Source organism: Cuculus canorus, chromosome 20 (assembly GCF_017976375.1).
Source record: "Cuculus canorus isolate bCucCan1 chromosome 20, bCucCan1.pri, whole genome shotgun sequence".
Lineage (NCBI taxonomy): Eukaryota > Metazoa > Chordata > Aves > Cuculiformes > Cuculidae > Cuculus > Cuculus canorus.
Window position 1 is genome coordinate 4,444,904 of NC_071420.1, and position 25,336 is coordinate 4,470,239.

General features: G+C 43.7%; 2 protein-coding genes and 1 long non-coding RNA gene across 5 annotated transcripts in view; 2 read left to right on the top strand and 1 right to left on the bottom strand.

Annotated features, from left to right (window-relative positions):
* The window catches only part of EFCAB5 (EF-hand calcium binding domain 5), a 40,816-nt gene extending 21,331 nt beyond the window's left edge, over positions 1-19,485 (bottom strand). Inside the window, exons 1-8 of the mRNA XM_054085217.1 lie at positions 19,390-19,485; positions 13,717-13,795; positions 13,424-13,596; positions 9,892-10,467; positions 7,115-7,271; positions 6,379-6,442; positions 4,199-4,269; positions 482-637 (exon numbers count right to left, since the gene is read on the bottom strand). Coding sequence (XP_053941192.1) covers positions 482-637; positions 4,199-4,269; positions 6,379-6,442; positions 7,115-7,271; positions 9,892-10,457 — 1,014 coding nt within the window. The 5' untranslated portion in view covers positions 10,458-10,467; positions 13,424-13,596; positions 13,717-13,795; positions 19,390-19,485. The remainder of the gene's footprint in view (positions 1-481; positions 638-4,198; positions 4,270-6,378; positions 6,443-7,114; positions 7,272-9,891; positions 10,468-13,423; positions 13,597-13,716; positions 13,796-19,389) is intronic.
* Positions 565-15,417, top strand: LOC128854183 (uncharacterized). Its single transcript, XR_008453145.1, has 4 exons — positions 565-665; positions 2,251-2,325; positions 3,503-3,557; positions 14,799-15,417. It is a non-coding gene; the product is annotated as an uncharacterized LOC128854183 (long non-coding RNA).
* SSH2 (slingshot protein phosphatase 2) overlaps positions 19,272-25,336 on the top strand; it is a 95,694-nt gene continuing 89,629 nt past the window's right edge. The window contains exon 1 of one of the 3 annotated variants that reach the window (XM_054085209.1): positions 19,272-19,438. In XM_054085209.1, coding sequence (XP_053941184.1) covers positions 19,376-19,438 — 63 coding nt within the window. In that variant the 5' untranslated portion in view covers positions 19,272-19,375. Of the gene's footprint in view, positions 19,439-22,336; positions 22,370-25,336 lie in introns of those variants that run through there. The other 2 variants (XM_054085214.1, XM_054085212.1) reach the window with 2 other exon arrangements.

Below are 25,336 nucleotides of genomic sequence, written 5' to 3' on the forward strand. Positions count from 1 at the left end.
GCATTTTAATTTTAAACTATTATGAGGTTTATTAACGGAAGCCCTAAAGGCATATTAATTAATGTAACATAATTAACACAGTAGATGTTACTATCGTTGGGATGTACACGTGTGTTAAGGTTAGTTTATACTAAGTTATCTTTCCTTAAGTATGGCTGAACAGACAAATTCTGAACATGCTGTGGGAACAGGTAAGGACCAGAAGCAGTAAAGTTCATGGTTAATTTCTTCTCCAGTATCACCGAACTTCACTGCATGTCATCACGTTAAATCATTCAGTCTAAATAGCCATCAGCTATTGGCTTCATCTGTGTCTACGAACTACGAAGATTGTTCAGACGCTATTGCCCTCTACAATAATGCTGAGTAACCACCAAGAGAGTATCTAGAGTCATGGAGAATAAAAAGAAGGCAGTGACAGAGAAACACCAAACTGGAAGCGTCACCATATTGAAATGAGGTTGAGAGCTGCTTTGCCTACCTTTCCATAATCACAATCTAGGAAGAGATCAGCAAACATTTGCCTCCCCACATCATGTCTTATTGCTTCTTGGAAGTCACGAGCACACTGAGAGAGATGCTTCAGGATTTCTTGGAACACATCATCTGACAAATGTTCAGTGTAGGAAAGGATATACTATGGAGAGAAAGGAGCAGTGTAAACGGTGAGCTTCCTTCAGGTATTTTCTCCTTATTTGAACTCTTAAAAAATCTATTACATGCAATGAAATAGATGCAAATTTGTAGTTTAATTTGCTAACGTAAAGCAAACTTGGTGCATGGCACGCTACAATGTCTACTTTGCTCTTTCTTTCAGAAGCAGTGATATACTCCAAGCCAGCCTGGGACACTGGTGTGCCAGGCACTGCACAAACGCAAACTGAATGGTTCCTTTCTTGGCCCAGAGGTCACTCATCACGTTCAGTGGTTCTGAGATCCTGGATCAGGGTCCCTCCTACGAAATGTCATTATTTAGGCCAGATTATCTCAGGGAGGCTATAAGTTCTCCATGGTTTTCTGCAGCATTTAGTATTCCTGGCTTTACTCCTAAAGAGGCATTCTGTGCCATCAGTCTTTGCAGAACTGACACTCAACTCTCTAATGCCACAAAACCACCATTGCCCACAATTTCAGTGTTTAGAGAACCAGGCTGGATACAACAGAAAAAGGAAAGAACGTTTTGAAAATGAGCCTGCTGTCACCTAAGTCTTCTGACTCTGGGAATACTACTAACTTGAGATTTATTTCAAGTTCTAGCCTTGGAGACACTTTAACACTTTGGATTTATAGCCATGTGGTTTTTAGGAGCAAAAGCAATATGGTTCTAAAAATGTGGTGTGCATGACATAAATAATAATGGCCATCAGAACAAACCACAATCCCAAAGGCTGGACTGAATTATTACAGCAGGTTTCTGGAGCCAGCTGCCCTAACAGGGAGCCCAGACCGTTAAAAGGAGGAATTTGCACAACACAGAATGGTTCCCATTATCCCACTTTTAGAGTACGGACACCTGACATAAGTGCTAGAACATCTTGGATTTGTTGAAATGCCACACAGGCATTAATCAACTGAAACATTAATATATGTTGTTATTATTATTATACATGTCTATATTGCACAGTTTCCAAGCATACAGGACAAGTGGAGAAGAGAGGAAGAGCAGCAACCAATGGCCTGATGGGTGGCTGGTGGGCAAGAAGAGCTCCTAATGCAATGTGTGGGTTTTCTGCATTTCAACATAAAAAGAGAGAATGTGGGTGGGTTGGAGAGAAGGTGGCAGATCTGAGGCTATGTGTACGTACCAGCTCTTCAGAGCTCTTACAACCCGGAGCCTGAGACAGAGGAACCATCAGGACGGTACCAGCTGGGAGGATGCAGGTTGGACAAGCAGCGTGTTGTTTTGTGTGTCATCTTGGTGACACATCCAAAGGCTGCGGTATTAATACTGCTGTCTAACAGCTCCACAGCAACACTTTTAGAAGTGTATGTTCAGCTCTGTGGGCAGGAGGAACTAGCATAGAGTCATAAGCTTTTCTTAGCTGATGTGTGTAAAAGACTCTACAGTGTAAAGTACTGTGCACATAATAACCATACGTTGATTTATTATTACCAAGAGATTTTGACACTCATTAACAGAAAGCTGGCACACCTTCCTCTTGCTATCCAGTGTGAGACCTCGCTGTAGTTTGTGAACGTTCTCAGCAATAACAATGGATCTTTGCTTTTTATTCCTGCTGATCTCAATAGGAATCAAGAAAGCCACATGCAATCATGAAAAACAACCTCACCTGTCCAGCCTGATTCTGACCCTACAAAGGCAATGTAAGTATTTCCCTTGGCATCGATAGCTTTGTGTCAGACTGCTGGAGGTTCTGTGTATTAGAGTACAAAGGCTGTGGAATAAACTATCAAGGATTGGTCTCTGGGATTTAAATGCTTTAAATATTGATGACCCCATGAGTTTTCCACTAAGGATGTGAAAATTAAACAGCCACTGTTTCGTGTGTCTGAAAAACACCCCCAAAACCAAACAACGACATGTGAGGTCCTCTACTGAGTTTCTAACAGCCTCACAGTAATCCAAAGCTGCACTGAATTCACGAGGAAAAAAAACCTTTTAATTTTAAGGTCAGTTAAAAAGCAATGGTTTCTACATGTGTAAGGGCCTGGACCAGTGTGGAGAAAGATCATCTCGCTTTCTCATTTTGGTGGATGATGCAAACTGATAAGCAAAAGTAAATTGCAGCTGAGGATTAAAGCAGCCCTGTCCCGAGAGCAGTTCCCAAGGGAAGTGATGAAAGCCTCATCATTTGATTAAATTAAAACTGGACTGGAAAAAGCATCAGAGAATGTATTCTGAGAACAACATTGCACTGGCTGCTGAATCAGAGAGCTTGACAGTCCAGGCCTTTTGTACATCTGATCTCTGTTGTCATATCTTTAATTGAGTTGCAATAAAGAGCACACAAAAAATATTTTAAAACATTTTTCTGATGTTAATGGTGCATAAATTCATTTAGGGCTTCCACATGTACGGCTATGGATTGATGCTTCATTTCAGTGACAAAGGCAATTCTCCAGGCTCCCATTACCCACAACAGTTTGCTTAATTAAATGCAATTATTCTGAGGTTAAATGTAAAAAATACCTCATTTCATGCATAAAAAAGTCTTCAACAAGTTATCATAAAAATGCATCTCTGCGATATACTGAACATGTGAGTCTCCTGAGAGCAAAGAGGGCACAGAAATCGCACATGGTTGCTTGAAATTAGTCTCTGCACAGCTGCTTTATACTCTGTTTTTAATTATTGTAATGGCACCTACTTGCGCTGCTGCCATTGATGGTCTGTCGTTCTTTCTATTCTAAACATCTTTTTTCACAGGTTTCATTAACCAGCCGTAAAATTTAGCTCTGTCACAAGCAGGAATGGCTGGCGAAGCCTCGGCCTGCACAGTTTTTCAGTAAATTTAGTTTGAACTGGTTTGGTTGTTTTCAGATTGATGACGAGTGCAGTAATGGGGTGAAACTTGCAGCTACGTTTCTTGATTTTGGTGAGTTAAAACTACATTTCTGATATTTCTCAATGACAGCTTTTGATTTTAAAACCCTGTTATTTCTCAGCCTGGTTGTGCTTCGTGTACATTTATGGCGTTTATTGCAGTTCAGTTATGGTTCAGGCCAGTAATAGTTCAAAAATAGTAGAGCTTCTCATCCCAGTTTGTTGGGCTTTTCTATGGTTAATAGAATTTCATAAGAAATAACAATACTTTGGGAACAGTATTAATTACCTCAGGCTCATGATTGTATTAGAACACTGAACCTCCATGAATAGCCAGTGCAAAACCGGAATTCACAAATGATTCCAGGTTTGTCTCCTTGTAATGTATCAGTGTCAGAGGGCTTTGGCATTCTAGAGGGCTGTCCTAAATAAACCCCACTGCTCCCAGAGTGACTTCTCAGAGAGAAGCACAGGAAAGCAAACTAGACTACTTCCCCCTTGCTGGCCAGCGTGGAGGCATTGTGATAGCAGAGGATGGATATGGAGATGGAACAAGAAATGTCCAGATAAAACCAGTTACCTGGGGTGCTGGCAAAGTGAAGTGCTTCACTTACTTAGCTGTCCACAGGGAAATGCTGCTACTGTGTGATAAACATAATATTCTGAATCAGATGCTTTTATTTCATTTCTCACCTCTATGAATTCATCTGTGTTTACTTTTTCTTCCAATGTCTCTATGATTTCCAGCTTCCTGCCATAGATTGCTGGTAAAAAATGAAGGGACATGCGTTTAGAATGCAAACACTTGTGGGTTTGCATATCATACACATATTTTACACACTGTATATGGTAAATTTCTTCTCTCATTGGATTACATTTATTTGAGGTTATCCTACACAGCAGCTGAAGCACCTGACTGTAGAGAGGGTATCTAACTAAATCTGGTTCTTACTTACATCCCTTGCTGAGAACTTGCACTTACCTGGTCAGATCTGTCCGATCATATTTATTCCTGACATATGTTTTTGCAAATTGCAATGATTTTAACGGTGCTTACAGCTAATTATGTGAGGGAATTAACAAACAGCCTTAAAATTCTGGGGACATGGATTCTGCTTTGCAAGCGTAGAATCTGAAAACCACAGTAATTTTCCCAAGAAGCTCTGTGGGAATATTTTTACTGATGATGATATTCCAAACCATCTTTTGGGCAACATCTGGGATGCTACAATGGAACTGAGAAGATATGTCACATATCCACACAGGTTTCTGAATGAGGTCTTTGAGCACAGACATGCTGTTTCTGTTGGGATCATTTTTCTGTCCTTTATTCTACAATATACCAGGAATAATGTGAGAATTCAGCATAGAAAGCATTCATCTCTTGTTGGTTAAGACATTCTTAAAGTGTACATTATTAAGCCATAAAACAAAGCTTAATGTTCTGTTAATGTATATTGGATGTTATTAAATGAAATACATTAAGAAATGGAGCTGCACTATTAGTGAAACACGGCACCACCAGCATCTGGGCAGAAACTCCTTTCTCGGTCTCACGTCCCAGGACCTGTTCACACGCGAGAGCCACAGCTACCACAGCCAGAGCGCAAGGGCTGTTTGGCATTCGCACAACGTGCTGCCAATATGGGATGATTACTCAGAGGAACAATTTTGTGCTGCAGAAAGGGCTGAGCAAGGGCAAGCACCAAACAGAGGTGACAGGAACAGCATGTGGAAATGCACTCTGGAGGTTCCCTGCTTATTATGCCATCTTCCAGACAAGGCAGATTTGTTATTATTGATGATCATTAGAGGCTATCGATGTAGAGGGCTGGCAGCAGGCTGTATGCTGCCACTTGAATGTTCCTGGCTCCATCCAGTCAATTATTGCCATTCGGGGAGGTCAAGTGTAAGCTACATAAAGCGGACACGAATTATGGAAATTCTTCCTGTGCAAGTGCTACGATACAGAGGTCCTTGTGCTGTGTGACTGGCATGCCTGGGACTAGCAAGGGGAACGCCTAGACAAGATGCGTGATTTGAGGGGGCGTGAGGTAAGCTTCAGCATTTTCCCTGAAATCATAAAAGGAAGCAACATTGCCAGATGGCTCCAGAGAGACCTCATAGCAGCCATTCAGTACTGAAAGCTGGGGAGGGGCTCTTGGTCAGGAAGTGCAGGGATAGGACAAGGGAGTATGATTTTGAGCTCAAAGAGGGGAGATTGAGATGAGATCTTAAGAGGAAATGTTTTCTTGTGGGGATAGGGAGGCCCTGGCCCAGGTTGCCCAGAGCAGTGGTGGCTGCCCCATCCCTGGAGGTGTTCAAGACAGGTTGGATGGGGCTTGGAGCCCCTGATCCAGTGGGAGGTGTCCCTGCCCTTGGCAGAGGGGTGGAACTGGATGGGCTTTAAAGTCCCTTACGACCCAAACCACTCTATGGTTCTATGAATTTTTTCAGTCCTGCCTTTCCTCCACACCTCCCAGCATGCCGAGCTGTCAATGGGATTTCCAAGACCTGCCATGAGACAAGGAACAATGTGGGATAGAGCAGATGAAGGAGGTTATTACAGTGATTCTTAAAAATTGTGATAAGCACCTGGGAATGTCTGGCTAATGCAGGGTGTACGTGGAAAAGGCCTGCCTCTGATCTTTCTCTGTCTCAGAAAGGTTTTTTTAAACTTTATTCCATACTTTTCAAGATCACGTTAGTGACCCACATGGTGGTTCAGTCTCTTTTCAATCTGTCTGAAGATTTGCAGTTAATATCCTTAGAGATTTTTCCTCTGTTATCAAATCCATTCACTGTTTACTCACACTTTGCATCAGAATTCAGACCACAGAAATAAAACTACTGAAAACACATTGAAAACTTACCATTTCCCATATCTATGGGAATAGAAGCAATGACATCCAGAAAAGACCTCAGGGCACTCTGAACCTACAAATCAAGGTAATAGTCAAAGGTCTGTTTCATTCAGACAACAGTAGGCAATTACTAAAACAAATAATCCGCAGTGATTAGTTGTATGGGCCAGCAATGCTTCTTACCACACATTGGTGGGTCCATGTAGATGTTGACCTTGTCCATGTCATGTTGTGTGCAACCACAGGACCATTTCCTAGGGGCCCTGTCTGACTTGTAAGAAAAATGCTTGTACCAAGAGCTGTATTACAATTACTGCAGATCTCAGCTTTTATGTGCTGCAGTACCAATTTGTATGAGTCATGGGGATAGAAAGATCTAATGGAGGCCACAAGCATGCAAGACTGGCTGACCTGAACTCTTTTAAGGGGATTCTGGGAGATAAACAACTGCAGAGAAGGGCATCCAGTGATGAGTTGTGTCTCCAACCTCAGGAGCATTTGGGTATCTCATTGGCCCTATAGCTTCCTAGAACCTTTGTGGAGAAGGCATTGCAATCCTTCCATGTGCTCGTGGGTATGGCTAAGCAGTAGACATCTGCACCCTGACCCTAAGAGATGTCAAAGCCATCAGCCATCCTTTGGCTCCATGCTGCCACGCCAGGGCAGACTGCACCATCGCAATCTTCTTTTTCTTCCTGCCTGGAACAATCATAGCAGGGTGTTAACAAGGAGCTCCCCTAGTTACCAGTGCAACAGGTATTCTGCCAGTGACATCCACTCTCCACTCTTTGAACTGCATTGCCAGCGCCTCCTTTCTCATTGCTTTCACCTGAGACTTCATTTTCTCCACCCGCTCCCTTTCCTTACGTTTGTTTGTTGCCTCAGCCTTCATCCTGGCCAGCCTGTAGGACACAAGAATATGAAATAATAGAATATAAATATAATAATAAAGAATATAAACCTGTGCTGCAGGTTTGCATTTATTTTCCAGGGTCCTAAACCACTAGGCAGCTGCATCCTCTTTGCCAGGTGGCCCTGGGGTGGGACAAACTGTCTCCCCCTCAACAATAACAGCAAACCAGACTGGAACAGTGCTGGGCACCCATCTCAAAGGGAGGTCGTTTCCGCATTAGACATTTCCAGAAAGGATGCCATAGCAGCGAGCGTGACTTCTCTCTGCAGAACGAAACATGTTTCCTCAGGAAGACAGCTGCCTACCTCCCACACGGGGACGGCTGACTCAGCCCGAAGGACTGCCATCCCTGGATAAATACAGTCTGTGTTTCAGGTACCAATCCATTTGGACAAGGTATTTCTCCCGTCTGCTCTCCTGCAAGCCTTGACTCCCAGTCAGGGGGCTGGTGAGGAGAAACTGGAGGAAGCTGGGAGAGCTCACAGAGGACTGGGGAGCTTTAGGGGAGAACCTTTGGGGAAATCCTACCTAATGTCAAAGCTTCTGGGAGCTTCATTGGGGTCAGAATTTCACTCCTCATCTTTCTGGTGCTTATGTGAGAGATTTTGAGCACAGACTGGCATTATTTTCCTGTTTAGAAAGCCAGTGACTCCCATTAGGAGACTCAGAGCTCCATGGCGTCAGTAAAATCCTCTGTGCTGCTGTGGTTTAAGAATCCTATGCAAATCCTACAATACAGCCATCACAAATATGTAAATCCTGAGCTGCTGTGAATGCAAATCCCATGATAGTACCAGCGGATATGCAAAATCTGCTACAGCCACAGCTACATAAACCCCCAAGGCAGCGTTGTCTGTGGAGAGATTGATTTCTACAAGTCTTGATAGTCACTTCCTTTGCATCAGCTCTGATTGCTACAAATTGAGAACCTGTCTCCAAATGTAAACATGGACTTAACAGCCAAGGCCAAGATAACACGTCACTGGTAGCCAACGCTACAGGAAAATCTGACCTCTCCAGGAATAAGCTGCGATTCACGATGAAAGCTAAGAGGTCTTTAATGGAAAGGTGGGGGGAGCACCAAACAAAAATCCAACCCAAACCTGCAACCCAAATCTGATGTATTTTAATTCAATTTCTTTGGCAAAACAAAAAATAAGAAATGGTTCTGCACCTGCTGCATCTGGGTGTCCCGCTGTGAAGCAATACGAGTGGTAAAACAGACCCCAAAACAAAGGTGTGGCAAGGCTGGCATCCTAAACACCCCCCAGAACAGTCTGTGCTTGAAAAAAAGCTCACTGATAGAGAAGATGTTTCCCCAGATCATTTTTTTTCAGTTGACCAGCATTTAAAACTTAACAAATAAAACTGACAACCTTTTACCAGCTCTGGTTGTGCTATTGTGTATCTGCTTATGAAGAAAACCCAAAAAGTTGAGCTCTTACACACTGATGATCATTCGGTTATGATTATTTTTATCATGGGGAAAAAGTAGGCAAGCGACTGTATGAAATTCAGTTATCACACTGCTGTAGTTGTATTTACACACGGCATGTTCCTACGAACTGAACAGTGTGTGGAAGAGAAATGGAGAGAAAGAGAAACTCAGAGCAGTAGAGAGAGATTTAACATCTTTTATTCATTCTAGTACTGGGAATGTCAATTATCTTCATTTAGAGTTTATGCCTAAGACATGTCAACATTTTACTTCCCTAATTCCTGACACTGAAAGCAATTTTCCAGCTGCATGTACTATTTATGCAAATAGAAGAGACAGCCATTCAAATAGAAGTCATTATTCTACAAACACAGACAGAGAGTAAAAATGATCTAGCAGTGAACGAGTAATTTTGACATCATTCACAGTCGCCTCTGGGTCATCTATAAACACAAATGTTTACTTCTGTATTTTTCTGAATAAAGTAATTAAACCAAAACCATTATTGTTCACCAAAAGCACTCACTTTAGCAAGATGCTACGGACCCCCTTCGAGTATCCACTGAATATTATACTAAAGCAAGCAGCCTGGAATACAGCCCACAAGTGAGCAATATAAAATACAGAACAGTTTCGACTTTAAAGGGGAAAAAAGAGCCTGAAAGGAAAGGCTAAAGTAAACATTCCAGGAGAAGGATGTTCTGTGATGTGCCAGGATAATATCGTTGTTGGTTTGGTCAAGAGAAATTATCCTGAAGGAGGAAAAGGACGTTATCTTTTTATTAAGATTGGAAGAATATAGAAGAAATGACCTGAAGAGTCCCTCGACCTTAGATATGAATCCCTGTCCTACAGAACTGCAGTCTGAAAGCAGTTTGCATTCCACATATGTAATTAAGATAGAGTCTAAAGAGGAATGATGCACTTGTAAAGGGCAGAATATTGCCTTAAACCGGAATAAGTAGTGTTTCATTGTGTGACATCTTCTGCCATTTGTACTGCTTTTCAAGTTCTTATGAGACACAACCAACACCTCTGTCCCTGTCCTCCACAGGGCTGGTTTTGTTTGACATTTCGCCAGCCCAGCTGCTGTCACACTATTCCTTTTCTAAAACAGAGACCAAGACACCAGCTCTGGCCTTGTGACCAGCCAGACTTTCAACTCTCTCACCTCTCTGACGCTGTACCCGGCATCTCAGCTTTTAGCTCCTCTGTGACCATCTTCATCCCTCGCAGGTAAGGGCCTGGTTTTGTAACAACACTGTACTGAGGGTTATGTCTCATCATATATTCTCCAAGAAAAATAATGGGGTTAAATTTGATTGGTTCTTTGTCTGCTGCGAGCACGTTCTTTCTTTCCACTTCCATTAACAGTTTTTCTACACCTGGGATTAACGTAGGCAGGAGTTTTTCAAGCAAATAGATGCGAGTATCCAGGGTCTCTTTCTCTTCACTGAACCACTCTCTGGGTAGCCAGTCACAGGGCTCCCTCTTTCGTATCTTCTCTTCTCTTGCCTTTTCTGCCTGAATCACTTTCACCTTTGTCTCCTGCAGTCTCAGACACCTCTGCTGTACCTGTTCATAAAAACACCTTTTCCACGGAGCACAGTTATCTAGACACGGCAGCTCATGGGTCCCTCGATCTCTCTTCATTTCTGTGGCAGTCGCATTCTCACCTCTGAGTTCGGGATGGTTTAGGTCTGCAGCCTGGGATGTCTCCTCTGGTGGAACAGCCATGCCTCAATCCCTGCAACACAGAACAAAACCAGCGTGTTATACAATGCCAAAAGATGCAGCAGGGTCCTCATGGATGACACGGGAAGAAAGTCTATTGTCAGGAATTAATGAATAGTCTTTTTCTATGTTCCTTTTTTTTTCCGTTGCCACTGCTTTGTACTCTTAAATAAATACAGCCCCTTTACTTCAAAGATCAGTAAATGATTTATAAAGATTAATTATGTATCACAACAGCCCTTGGAGAAAGAGCAACTAAATAAGTGTGTTCCTTTCTTATGGGAGAAGAAACTGAGACACAGAAGTGATTAATTCCAGGTCACTTAGAGACTCAGAAACCAATTGGTGAAGAGTGTTCAGAAGTCTTGTCCCCCAGTCCTGACCATTGGATTCCTCTTGCCCCCAGTGTCCTTATTTCTGGTTAGCTACCCTTCCATGCCTCCAGGAAATCCAGTGGATGTGAGACAAAGGAAGCAAGTAATGGAAAATATTAGATGCCTAGGAGCAAGATTTCTCCATCTACATCCCTTCTTTTACTTTATCTTTTCTGTAGCTTTGAAAACTGGGTGAAGTTTGTCCCATAGCCTACTTAATTTCAACTTCAGCAACTATTTTTGACTCTGGATGTTTTGTTTAGGCAACACAGACACAAGCGTGTGGGACAGCAGCATTCCTGCAGAATGGGAAACTATCCCATGAACTCTGTAATTAAGCTGTTCACAAGCACTTAATCTTATAGATTATTCTTTAAAAGATAGACCTACAGAGAGCTGCAGATATCTCTCTTTACAATTTCCCAATTCCATTGTTTCCTTCTCAAAATGTTAATTCTGTGAAATATCAGGAAGGAACTGAATTGCTCCCAAGGCACAATTTGAAAACTATTGCTGTCTGTCTCCACACATCCCTGTCTGCATCTGCAATGAGATTTACACAGACGGAACAGAGCAGAATGTTCTCTAACTGCTTGATTCCAAGCATGAAAAATCACCAGCACGCTGCAAAGAACCCAGCTCGGTGTTAAACAACAGCAAGGGAAGGGTGGTATTACTAGAAAGAGCCTGATTAATGCCTTTCCAAATTAAACTCCATTCTGAACTCTCTGCCACACTCCTCTTTTCAAGCCCTTACTTAAAAGTGTTTTTCACTACAGCCTTTCAGTATCCATAGTGATACCATTGCTTTTGATACGTTTTGCTCTCCATATTTAAGCATTTGTAGCTGTTCTGAAGAGAGTTCAGCCTTCCAGGAAACACAGAAACGTGATCTACAGCCTTCCTGGCACACAAATGTAATTACTAATATGATGACCTTTGGGTTCCTAATCATTATTTGAGCCCAAATCCTGCTTGGATAGGTAAAACGCTTCACAGCATTCCATTTCTATGTCTGTTTTCTCGATGGTCTTGTTGGCATCTTCTGGTAATTTGTTTGCAAAGATGATTACCTGCTGGGGTGTGAGATGGATTTGTGGACCGAGCTGCCAGCCTTGCCCAAACAGAGTGCTGTAAGGTCATAGCTGGTTTGGCCACCAAAGGACATGAGCTGTAAAGGAGTCCAGATTTATAATGGTAGAAAGGGAAATCTGTCAACTATGTCAAATTGTTCCTTACTTAGGTGAGTTCCTTTCAATAAGCTGGAAAAACAGACTCTTTCTGGTTCAAAGCAGGTTGTTAACCAAATGTTCTGATCACAGACCAAATCAGCTAGGTTTGTTGTGCCAAAACAAACCATTCTTGAGGTTTCAAATACTTAGGTTATTTTTTAACATTCTTTATGAAACTATTCCGCAGTTTCTTTGCAATGTTAAAGTGACAACAGTGCTCTGCTTTATGAGGTGACTGATTCTGAAGGATGATGATTGTATTTTCTACACTGCTCTCAACCAGACCTTAGGATGATTTTGAGGATTAGTAAATGTTTATAAAGTATCTCTATGTTTGATCAAAACCAAATGAGAAAATCGGCTACATACAACCATTCTGTCTCAATTCCATGGCATTTGTGTCACTCCAAGGACACAGAGAAACATGCCCACTGCTTAACGCAGGACAGACAGCAGACTAAGAGGGTACAGAAGAACATATAAACAGCACATAACTGTTGAAGCAAACAAAGGAGTGCTAGAATCAGGGCCTCAGACTGGGAATTCGTCAAGGATTACAGGGACACACATCCAGTTTGTCAAAGACACCATTGGCTCATAAACCTCACTGCTGATTTACATTAGTTGAGAAATTGGCCCATAATAGACAGAATTCTCAAGGCCTATGGCATTCCCAAGTGGAGGTTTGATTGTCCAAGTAACAGTCAGCACGGTGCACGGAGACAAGCTTTAGAAACACCCAGGAAATTTGAAATGTGATATAAAGTTTCCTGTAAGCCTTTGTTCAAGCTGACGGCAAGATAAGCTTTTCATTATTTAGTAGGATGCCACTTTGCTGGCTCCTCTTCTGCGAGAGAAATAGTCTTGCTGGAATCCATGCAGGTACAAAAAGATTATCTCCCAGTTCTTTGTACAAAACCCAAACCTACTCATAAATAAAATTTTATGGGGGTTTGGATGGGTGGGGCAGGGCCAGAAAAACCTAAAGTTTGTCTAGGTAAATATATTTGAGATGTTTGAGTTATAAAAGTCTTTTTAAAACCAGAGTCAAATCTGTCTAATGCTCTATTGCTCAGAAATAGTTTTGCCTTTCCCTAACATGCTTCATGGAGCATGTTTATCCAAGCAAAAAAGCCCAATACCCTTTTCATACATGATTTTATTTTCAATATAATTTTAGAGGACTTTCTCCTTTCCCTTCTGAAGCTTTGAAGAGCTGTTTTTCTTACCTTTGGAGCAGGTATCAAAATAGATCTTATTCCTCCTGCATTCAAAGTGGCTTTGCCAATGAACAGGAATTTAATATATGCCCATCTGTTCTCAAACATTAAAAACCTTAAAGCGAATTAGGGATTTCTCAGACCTGCTGTGGAGCCGGGCTGCGAGTTTCCCTCCTCTGTGTGTTTGCAGTTGCTAAGCAATAATCCCAAAGGTTGCTATGTCTCTTCCACGACTCAGAATTGCTGTAGGTTGTCTTTTGGCTTTGGCAGCCCAACAGACTCTTTTGTACTGAACTTAGATCATCGCATCACATGACTGAAAATAATATAAAAATAAATATATAATATAAAATAAAAAGACTATGAATAGCAACAGACAACGTTAAGGGCACAAACAGAGAGAGAATCCACAGGTGCCCAGGGACAGGAGGTTTACCTTCAGCTTCAGGGTTCACAAAGTCCAGAACTGCCAAGAGTCCATTACAAGCTGAACGCTATTAACCAGATGTGAGAACCTGGGAGATAAAAAGAAATTAATTACCAACTCCATTTAAACATTTTCAGGCTCTCCTTTTGTGTAAAGAACTGTGCCGCTTTGAAGCAGCCTTGCAGATAAAGGCACATACAGCACTAATAATGGGGGAGTTTACAGTGCTGTTTTGTTAGACTGCCTTTGAACCTGAATCTAAAGGAATTTGATGAATCACCTTTAATAATTTCTCCTATATTCTTCAAGAATAATGTGCAACACAGGGAAAGGAGAAGGGAAACCACAAAAACATTTATGACAGCCATTCTGCACTCATTTATAGGAATGTAAATCAGGTGCCTGATCAGTGATTTCCTTGGCGTGATGCAGGACTTCCAACTGAGAAATTTATGCAATTTCTTCCAGACAATACAATTTATCTAATGCTGTTTCTTTGTATTTTGCACTGGAAGAGGCAGGATTTTCAGGTTGTGTACCTGCAGGAAAACTGAGCTGCGACTTTATCTATAGCATTTGTCATGGAACACAGTACTCTGCCCGCTTTCCGAGCTTTCGTCTCCATTGCACGGAACAGCTGAGCTTGTTACAAAGCTTGAAATGGAGGAAGTTTAGTATAAATAAGAATTTTTTCAAACTCTGATACAGTTGCCGTCAGAGCCATATTTGTTCTCTAGTTAAGGAGTTTTAACTGTGGACTCAAAAATATCACTATCATCTTCATCAAGTCCCCTGTTATTGATTACAGCACCCACAACACCAAGGGAAATTATAATTAACCTGTAAAACACTGGAACTCGAAATGGACTCAGAGTCCCAACACAAGCCCAGTACAACATTTATGTTACCTTTAAAAAAAAAGGTTTAATTTTGTCCCTGAGACTTGCCATGGAAGTTAGAAAGTGTGTTTGCTGGGTGTGTGGTTTTCACAAGGAAGAAATTTGCTCAAGAATTACAATAGCAATTGTACTTTAGTGGACACTCAAAAGCCTCTTTTTTTTTTTATTGTATCCTTTCTGTTTCTTTTCTAGTAAGGATGGCACTATAGAAATTCCTGGTGTTTGTACCCAGCAACGTTTATTTTCCCCTATTTACTCCTGTATGGATGTCAGGAAACACCGTTGGCCATCAGTACTAAGTGCCTCTCTGAAATTACATTTCTTCTGGACACTCAAATACCAGTGGAACGTCAAGCTTCCCAGTGTAGTAATGTCCCATAGACATTACAATGATTATGTGATTTTACAATTCAGCTACAGCAGAAAAAAATCCACAAAAACACGTAAGTTCACTTTCACATGAAAAATAGGCTGTAATAAATTATAATTTCATTGCTATTTGTGTGAAAACAACCTGTATTGGAAGGGAATAGGCTCACTGCAGTATATTTTCAAGATGTGTTGAAATACAGCATCAATTATGTCCATAGAATGAAGCAGAAAATTACTGCACAGAAATAATTTGAGGCTTTAAACTGGATTGTGGTTTTTTTTCCTTCAAAGCAGTTTGCACTTGATTAACTCCTGTTATCTCTTCTCCCAGGTAGGCTTGGCTTTGCCCATTTGCAATTCAGAATTCTGGTGCTATTCTGATTAACTTACAAAACTTTGCCTTTCATAACTTTTTCCTTCCTAACCTATATTTAAGAAAAAAAAACACAAACAAAAATCTCCAACCCTCTCCCTTTTCTTAAAGTGATTATTTTTACCCCCAAATAAAAGCCTACAACTAGAACTTGGAAGGAGAAACAGTTCTGTTTTTATTTTTCTGGAAGTGGAAGCCTGTGGGTTAAGCAAACCCTTAATCGCACCCTATTTAACTTGGCTGTTATCTCTTCATGTTTTTGCTAAGCAAAGTGTATCCTTTTATTATGCCATCAAATACTTGCACTGTTGACAAAATAATGGGCTGAAAATGTCATCACAGATGTTTTGCTGGAATTGCCTCTTCTATCTTTTTCTGGTTTTCTGTGCGAGATACATTTTGGGAGCACTCTGTTGCCTTTCGCAGCTGATGCCAAGATGATGCAATAAAAGCCCCGCCATGCAGTAATAATAAGTTGTGTCGGCCAGAGAAATGTTTGCAGAACATTAAAGAAAGAAAAGAGTCAGTTTTGGAAATGCACACTGAACCAGCTCATGTACAGCTTCACATCCTTTAAATGATATTTTCAATTATGAAAATGATACAAACACTGCAGGTGCTGACCACAAGGCTTTCAGCACAGGGAAGAGTAAGGCCACAGGCTTCCCATCTCATTTTTGTAGCAACTGTGATGCTATGACCACAGGCTGCCCTCTAACTGGTCTTTTCAATCAGAATACGTCTGCCTTATAGCTTCCTCCTCCACATTTTAATTCTCCTGCTAAAAACATTGCATGTGAGAATCGTACCTTTCTAACAGCTGGAAGAACCACTGCAATCAGTGATTATTTGAGTTAACAACTGATATGTTGGACCTTTAGCCAACTATAGATAGCACCTCCATTATTTACTCGTGGTAAATGGTTTTTAAGTGTGTTTGCTGTTCAAATACCTGGAAGAGCTACTGGCTATATGAAAATTACACAAAAGTCTATTTTGGAAGCTGGCTTAAACAATCATATAGCAATGATAGCAATCGCTGCATGACTATTGCTTAAAATCCAGAATGAAACACCAGTCCCAGATGAGGAAACTGCTAGGATGCTCTGGGATTGCAGTCTTCCACCTATCCTACATCAACACAGACATATCCGAATGGAAGTTATATGCCTTGAAGCAGCCCTGTTATTTGCAGGAATCCATTTGCGTGAAACAAAACAAAGACCTGGATATAAGAAGTGCGGCCAGCAGGTCAAGGGAGGTGATTCTGCCCTTCCATTCCTCTCTTGTGAGACCTCATCTAGAGTATTGTGTCCAGTTCCGGAATCCTCAACATAAGAAGGAGATGGAGCTGTTGGAATGGGTCCAGAGGAGGACTACAAGGATGATCCCAGGGCTGGAGCAAGGACAGGCTGAGAGAGTTGGGGTTGTTCAGCCTGGAGAAGAGAAGGCTCCAAGGAGACCTTAGAGCGACCTTCCAGTACCTGAAGGGGCTACAAGAAAGCTGAGGAGGGACTGTTCACAAAGGCTTGGGGGGATAGAACAAGGTGCAATGGATATAAACTGGAGAGGGGCAGATTTAGACTGGACGTAAGGAGGAATTTCTTCCCTGTGAGTGGTGAGGCACTGGAACAGGTTGCCCAGGGAAGCTGTGGCTGCCCCGTCCCTAGGGATGTTCAAAGCCAGGTTGGATGGGCCTTGGGCAGCCTGATCCAGTGCCCATCAGGAACTGGATGATGTTTAAGGTCCCTTCCAAACCAAACTATTCTATGATTCTATGATTCTACATTATTTTTTCAGTAGCCACCCCTAACCCTTTCTGGTCTCACCGTGTCATTTGAAAGCATGAAAAGATCTGGTACATACAACTCACAAGCACAGAGCAGCCCATTTTCTCTCAAAACTTGCAGCTCGCTTTATCTATAATCCAAAAGGATCTCTGTATTTGGAATTGTCTTTACCAATCTACACCTGTGGTAGAGATACACAAAACCCACATCTTTATTGCAGATGTGCCCACAGGAAGGATAAAGCTTTTAATATATAAATGGGGGGAGGTACTGCTCAGAAAAAGATACTGGTTTATTGGAAAGTTGTGGAATATCCAGAACTTGGGGGAATATTGATTTAAAAGGGGTCTGGAAGGCATTTTCTTGACCTTCGTGCCATAAATCAGTGTGCTGCTAGCACACTTCCCATAAACATCGTGTTTCAAAATAGCAACAGGAGGGCTGTGAAAGGCAGGACAATGACTCTTTCTTTACCTATAGGGTTTGCTTATTCTCCCCATGTATTTGGACCCCACTGAGGGCTCTTCTGGGCTCTTTCATGTTCAAGATCCTGGCTTGCTGTGGGCTCTTGGAGCTCAGCTTTAGCCAGCTCAGGGAGCCTGTCCTCCATCCTCCCTTGTCCACCAGGAGGCAAAATGCCTCATTAGCCAGCCTGGCTCCTGCATGGCAGTGAAGCCCAGCTACTAGAGCTGCTTCTTTTGACCGCAGGGCACCGGGGAATTGCCTAAAGATCTACCATGTGGCTTCTCTGGTGCTTGGATTTATGGGGCAAGGGTCCTGCACAGCCCTGTTAGCCTTGAGGAGCAGAGAAAAGCAGTACGGAGCAAGTGCTTAATAGGAATCAATGGGTTAATACACGCTGCCGACAGTTTGCTCCTTTTAACATCTAGACTGGCTTCTGTTTATCAAGTGTGGCGTTGTCATTAGATGCCCCAGACATTTCTCCATCCCAATTACCTCCTTGCCAACATTCCCATGAATTTGGTAGCTCGAGGCTGAAACTGCAAAGCAAATGAAGCCTAACGGTATTTGGCCCTTTGCCTCAGAACCCAAACTGCCAAGCGGTATCGCACTCTGGTATTGTCTCAGTGCTTCAAACGTCATGTATACTTATCATAGTATTTTTTTTTTTTGGTGTTTGGGCTCGTGCATTGATGTGTGAATAGGTGTTATATGCTGTTGCCTTTGGAGAAAGAGTTACTATCGCCCCATCATCCAAGGAAGAGCTACAGTGTGTGAGCATTAAAGCCAACAGAGCGTGGTGCCATATGCATTGTGACAGCATCCAGCAGGACTGGGATTGTAAAAGTCTACCTGGAGCTGCGTGTCCAGCTCGGGGACCCTCAGCACGGGACAGACAGAGAGCTGTGGGAGAGTCCAGAGGAGGATACAGTGATGATCCGAGGGCTGGAGCATCTCCCATATGAGGACAGGCTGAGAGAGCTGGGCTTGTTCAGCCGGGAGAAAAGGCTGTGGGGAGACCTTAGAGCAGCTTCCAGTGCTGAAAGGGGCTCCAGGAAAGCTGGGGAGGGGCTCTGGATCAGGGAGGGCAGGGACAGATCAAGGGGGAATGGTTTTGAGCTGAAAGAGGGGAAGATTGGGATGAGATCTTAGGGAGAAATGTTTTCCTGTGAGGGTGGGGAGGCCCTGGCCCAGGTTGCCCAGTGCAGTGGTGGCTGATCCATCCCTGGAGGTGTTCAAGGCCAGGTTGGATGGGCACACACACAGACACACAGACACACAGACACATACACGTACACACAACCACGCACAGACAGACACACACACAGAGACAGACTGACACACACAGACACTGTGACAGACATTGACACACAGAGAGACACACACAGACAGACAGACACTGACACACAGAGACACACACACACACACGCAGACATTCACAGACAGACACACACACACTCTGCAGCAGCGCGGGAACCCCGCAGCGCGGCAGGGGTTAACCTCTCTGGCGGGGTGGGGAAGGGGGCGTGGCCTCGCTGACAGCTGGCGCACGCGCGCCGCCGCCTCATTGTGCCGCGCCGTCCCAGCCCCAGCGCGCGCCACTCGGCGCGAGGCCCCGCGCGCGCGCGCGGAGCTGCTGCCGCTCCCCCCCCACCCCTCCCCACACACACACAGACTCCCCCCTCCCAACCCCTCCGCGGCCGCCGCTCCGCTCCGCTGCGCTCCCGCCATGGACTGAGGCCGCCCCCCCACCGCACCACCGCCGCGCCTCGATGGCTCTGGTCACCGTGCAGCGCTCGCCTACTCCCAGCGCCACCTCCAGCCCCTGCGCCTCGGTGAGTCCCGGCGCGGGCGAGACGGGAGCGCGGCCGGTGGGGGCGCGCGGCGGCGCGCGCGTGCGCGGGACCCCCACCCCCCCCCCCCCCCAGCCTCGTTCTCGCCCGGGTCCCGCAGCCCCCGGAGTCCCCGAAGCGCTGTGTGGGGAGTAGTGCAGCGGGGCTGAGGTCAATAGAGCCGCCGTGAAACGATTTGGGTTGGAAGGGACCTCAAAGCCCACCCAGTGCCACCCCCTGCCATGGGCAGGGACACCTCCCACTGGATCAGGGGCTCCAAGCCCCATCCAACCTGGCCTTGAACCCCTCCAGGGATGGGGCAGCCACCACTGCTCTGGGCAACCTGGGCCAGGGCCTCCCCACCTGAACAGCAAAATATTTCTCCCTAAGATCTCATCTCCATCTCCCCTCTTGCAGCTGAAAACCCTTCCCCTCATCCTGTCCCTGCACTCCCTGATCCAGAGCCCCTCCCCAGCTTTCCTGGAGCCCCTTTCAGCACTGGAAGCTGCTCTAAGGTCTCCCCACAGCTTTCTCTTCTCCAGGCTGAACAACCTCAGCCCTCCCAGCCTGTCCCCATAGCAGAGCTGCTCCAGCCCTTGGATCATTTCTTCACCATGAGAGTGGTGAGGCCATGGCCCAGGTTGCCCAGGGAAGCTGTGGCTGCCCCATCCCTGGAGGGGTTCCAGGCCAGGTTGGATGGGGCTTGGAGCCCCTGATCCAGTGGGAGGTGTCCCTGCCCATGGCAGGGGCGTTGGAACCATATGATCTTTAAGGTCCCTTCCAACCCAAACTATTCTATGATTCTGTGATCATCTCTGTTGTCCTCTGGACTTGCTCCAATAGTTCTATGTCCTACTGATTTTGGGGATTCCAGAACTGGACACAAGACTCCAGGTGGAGTTTGGGTTCATCGTGTGTGGTGCGAGACGGGTGGTGTGAGTGGAGGCAAACTGACATCGGCTGCTCCAGGGTGAATCGTAGAATGCTGGGTTGGAAGGGACCTCAGGGATCATCTGGTCCATCCTTGTTAGGTGATCTATAGGGTAAATTAGATGGCCCAACACCCTGTCAAGCTGAGCCTTAAAATTGTCCAGTGTAGAGGAATCTATCACTTTCCTGGGGAGATGATTCCAATGTTTAACTGTTCTCATGGTGAAAAAAATTCTTCTGGAATCCAGTCAGTATCTCCCAGGAGCAACTGATACCCATTACCCCTTGTTTTTTCCGTGTAACTCCTTGTAAAAAGGGAGTCTCCATCCTCTTGGCAGACACCCTTTATGTACTGGTATGTGAGAATAAGGTCTTTATGTACTGGTACGTTGGAATAAGGTCTCCCCTAAGCTGTCTACCCTAAGCCTCCTCCTCTCCGGGCTGAACAAACCCAGCTCTCTCAGCCTTACTCCGTATGGTAGGTTTCCTACTCCTCTGATCACCTTAGTGGCCCTTCTCTGGCCCCTCTCCAGCCTGGATGATTTAATCTGACAGCGCCCTCCAGGTATCTCCAGCCTGCAGCCTGTCCTTTGCCAAGAACTGCGATTTATCTTTTTTCCCTTTTTTTTTGAGCATTGTATATAATTTTCTCGAGGCCGTGTCAAGCCCAAGGCTTACAGAAAGGCTGGGTTTGGAATCTGGGCGAGATTTGCAGGGTGAGCAGATGTTCTCAGCGCTGCCCTGGATTGGGATGCGAGACAGCAGCTACAGGGGCTTCTGGCTTTCCATGCTCCTAAACTTGGGACAGGCTCTTATTTGAGTGCTTCTGTATTGTAAAATCTTGCATATTAACCCCATAAACTGCTACCCACCAACTGCGTTTATAGTGTAACTAAGAATGAGAATGAAAATACACTTTCTGTATCCCCAATACTCAGCTGTTTTCCTCAAAACCCCTCATACGTTATCACGCTGGCTTTACGTCTGGTTTGCAAGTCTTTGGAGGGAGAGAAGAATCAAAATCCCAGTTGCTTCCCTCATGGAGGGGGGATGAAAAAGCCAACTCCTCTGAAAATATTTCTTGTTGTGTTAGGTAACCTCTTCTGAAACTAGATCAGCTACTTGACAGGTCCTGCCTGCCCCGACAGCATTTTAGCTGTCAGAACATTTTTTTCCTCTTTCATTCCCATGTCTCTCCTAAGGTTATTTAGCAACAGAGATTAATTTCACTTGTATTTCTCTGCTATAAATATTAATGTGCTGTACTGCTTCAGAGGTTGCTTCTCCCATTTGACTTCTTTACCCTTTCCACTACTCCTTTTCTTATATACTTCTTGCATTTAAGATATCTTGTGAGAATATGCAGGTCTTTCTTGGCTTCTTCCTTCTTTATCCCACTTGGATGTGTAACCCCTTCCTTTGTTAAATATTTGACATATATGAACAGTTGTATTCTGTGGAATATGCTCTATCTGGAACTGATGGGCTGTTTCCCAACCAATTAAGTTAAATGGAAGCTGTACTGATTTTTGAACACTACTTAGTTTTTAAATGTATAAACAACTCCCCCCAGAGCCTGACAAATGCAGAGAATGCAGCTTTCGGTATATTTATCTGTATTCTCTTTCTTCGGTCTCATAGTACAGAGTAGTCTTTGTAAATCCTTGGTGCCCTGGGTGAAAATAAGTGTGTGACTGTTTTTCTGGCCTGGTTTTGGTTCTCATAAGTACTTCTACTTTCTCAGACTTTTCTTGCATTCTGAAGTGGCGATGATAATCATCATATTCTGCCCTTTGCTGCTGTTTGAGTACTTCTGCGTTTCCTGTTGTAACTTCCTAACCACACTTAGGGGTTTGACTGCCCTTTTAGCCTCTCCTTAGAGAGCTGGGGTTGGTTGTTTTTCCTTCCTTCTCTCAGAATGTTGTTGAGCTTGTGTGGCCCTCCTCTGTCCCGAAGCTGTTGTTTCTTAATCCACGCTTTTGGATGATGATCCTTCCTAGTCTGGTAAGGGCTTGCGATGGGCAGTCACCTTATTTTAGAGATTTTGGTCCTGTGAGCTTGCGACACTTACTATTCTTGTGGATCTTGTGGACTTCAGCAGGGGGACTTTATTCTTTTAGAATGAAGTGAAATTGTTTCAACCGATCTGTTGTGAACTGCTGATCGTAGCTTCCTTCTATATGAACTGATAACTCGTTACCTCTTTAAAGGAAAGCTCATCTTGCTAAATAATCTCTGAATAATATAAGAGTTTAAGTTGCTGCCCGAAACGTGGCTGTTTCTGAACAATGGTGATCTGGGAACTGCTGGAACTTTGGTGTTCCAGCTTGTGGGCAAGGAAGAAGCGTTTTGGTGCACAAGCACGTGGCCACATCTAATTCTGTTTCCAGGTCACTAAGAATTTTGAGGACACAAATGGATTCTCTTTTAAGTTGTTTGATGTCTCTTTGCTTTAGAGGTAAACTTCTCAGACAAGGAGAAAGGGTGAAATTGATGTCCTCAAACTGAATTTTTGCATTAAGTAGTATGCCCTATAAAGAGTTATAATTGGCTCTTACGGATTCAGGGGAATAGCTGATCTGAATCATTCTGAAATTGGATGGCTTTTATTTTTAGGTTTTTTATCATAATCTCATTGCCATGGAGCATCTCATGAGCATTCATTTCAGGGTAGTCCATGCACAGTGTTGGTTATACACTTACAGCCCTCTGGTTGCTCGATGACTTGTGAAATTCCCTTAATTGTCTGTCCAGACTTCTGCTATCTGTTTGGTTTGGCCTTTGGTGATGCAGCTGCTTTCGAGAAATAAGACTGCAGCCTTCGCTTCTGTGAAGCAGAACGATTGTCTCCCAACGTGCCTTGGTAGCAGAAGAGGGCAGAAGGCAGGACTGTATTGCAGTAAAATGTAAAATTCTAGCCTGTTGCTTCTTTTTTCTCCATACCCCACATTCTTTCACCCTGCTTCCAAAGATCTGTGCCATGTTTCACGTGGACGGGGCAGTACCTCGTCAAGTGGTAGGGCTTTCCCATCCTTCCCTTCTAGCATCTTTGCTTTGCTAGAAGAAAATTAAAGTATATTTTTTTCAGGTGGTTTCTTGGTGGTTTTAAGATAGTGGGCAGAAAGACATCTGAATTAATTTAAACTGCTGTATTCTTTGCTTTTGGAGCTTAATTTTTTTTTAAATAGTTACTCAGATTGTGAACCAAAATGTAACATTAAAAGGGAGTAAGCTCTTTTGCTCTAGGCCTGCGTAGTTGTTCAGTGCAGTTGTTAATGCTGTCCTTGTTCACCTATCAGGTTTAAGTTACTTTTGCTCCTTCTGTCTCTGAGCGCTGAACCATCTCTCTGGTGGTGTTCAGCTGCAGATATCTGGTTGGAGCCAACAGATACGGAGTGTCTCTGTTTCTCTCTCCATAGCAAGGTGTGGGCACAGCAGCTACATTGTCCGGTCTAGGGATAAGCTGCAAGAAAGAACTCTAGCTAAAGGAGTGAAGACCTAGCAAAAGATGCCAGCCTCTAAATCCTTGTGAGTCTGGTATCTAAGGCACTGGAAGTTGTTGGGTAACTTCAGTCACCACGCTAGCATCAAATCTGTGTCATCGTGGTGATGGGAGCAACAGAAAGCTGCTCTTCTACTCTGTAGCAGTCCAAAACCCTTTTGTTAATTATCTATATTGGAGAATAATCTGTTGAAACTTGCCCTTTGGAATTATTTTTATGCACAGTTCTACCAAAAAAATAATCTAATTTCTGCTAAGTGCTGTTTTTCCTCTGTCTGTGACATCTCTCCGCTGAAAAGTGAAGAAGCTGGGCAGACAATCTGGCCCTGGCTGCTCTTGCAGTTCGCTTCTTTTCCCTACTCTCAGGGAGACAATATGCTCCTATTGGAAAGGAGCAACTGACCCAGAAAGAGAGGATATGCTGCATATATTGTTCTAAAATACACAGTTTAAAAAAAAAAAAAAAAAAAAGAAGTTTAAAGCAAATGAAAACCTAAGCTGTTTGACTTCCCCTCCTTAATCCCAGGAGCTTGAGCCGGAAGCAGAGTCCTGCAAATGCTTTTGGGAGTCTCTGTCGTGTTGTGCTTGAGAGCTCTTTGCTGGTGGAGCACACAGGAAATATTTTCCCACTTATTTATGGGGAAACTAAATATAACATCTCTCTACCCCTTTAACTGCTATTAAACAATGTGGTAACTGTGAGTTTACTTAATCATAGAAAAGTCCAGTCTATCTCACGTAGAACTTTCTTGCTGCTGGAGAGCTGAGTTTTGGAGAGGACTGCAATGTAGCTAGGAAAGCAGAAGTTTCTTGTGAAATACTTAGTATACCTAGAAATGCCTAATATTTAAACATGCTATCATCTCTTTCTTGTCAGTTTTACTTCACTCAGAGGCAGCAGACCAGAAGAATGTGCCAATTCCTGCTTTGGACAAACTTCTCTGGGTGCCTTATAGACTCCTTAATTTCATGTGTTGCCAACTGTTACCTTTTGGGAGAGAAAACTATTTTAATGCGGCAATTCGCAATTTCCATCTTTCAAGCTTCTACTTCTGTTGAAAGCTCTGCAAGGAAACCAAGAGGCCTGTACTTCTTGTTGAGTGTGATGCTGTAGTGTGAAAAGACAAAGATTTCTGTTTAGCTGTGCAAGACCAGGCTCTCAGATAGCAGAGGATTTGTGTCTGTGTGAACGCATTCGTGCATGGCGAGACTCACCTCTTCCTTAAGCAGCTTGATGGTTAAGCTGAAGCTGCTCAGTGACAAAAGCCTAATCCTCTTGAAGATTTGTTGTCTCTTGTATACACACACTCCAGGCTCTTGCAGAGATCTGCGTGAAAGGCATGGTCCTTTCTTAGGTTGAGAACAGCATTTGGGGCTGAAAAGAGAGATGGCGAAAGCTGAATTGGAACCTCTTTGAGGATCATATAGGAACATTCTTGGGGCCTTGGGCAACCTGATCCAGTGGGAGG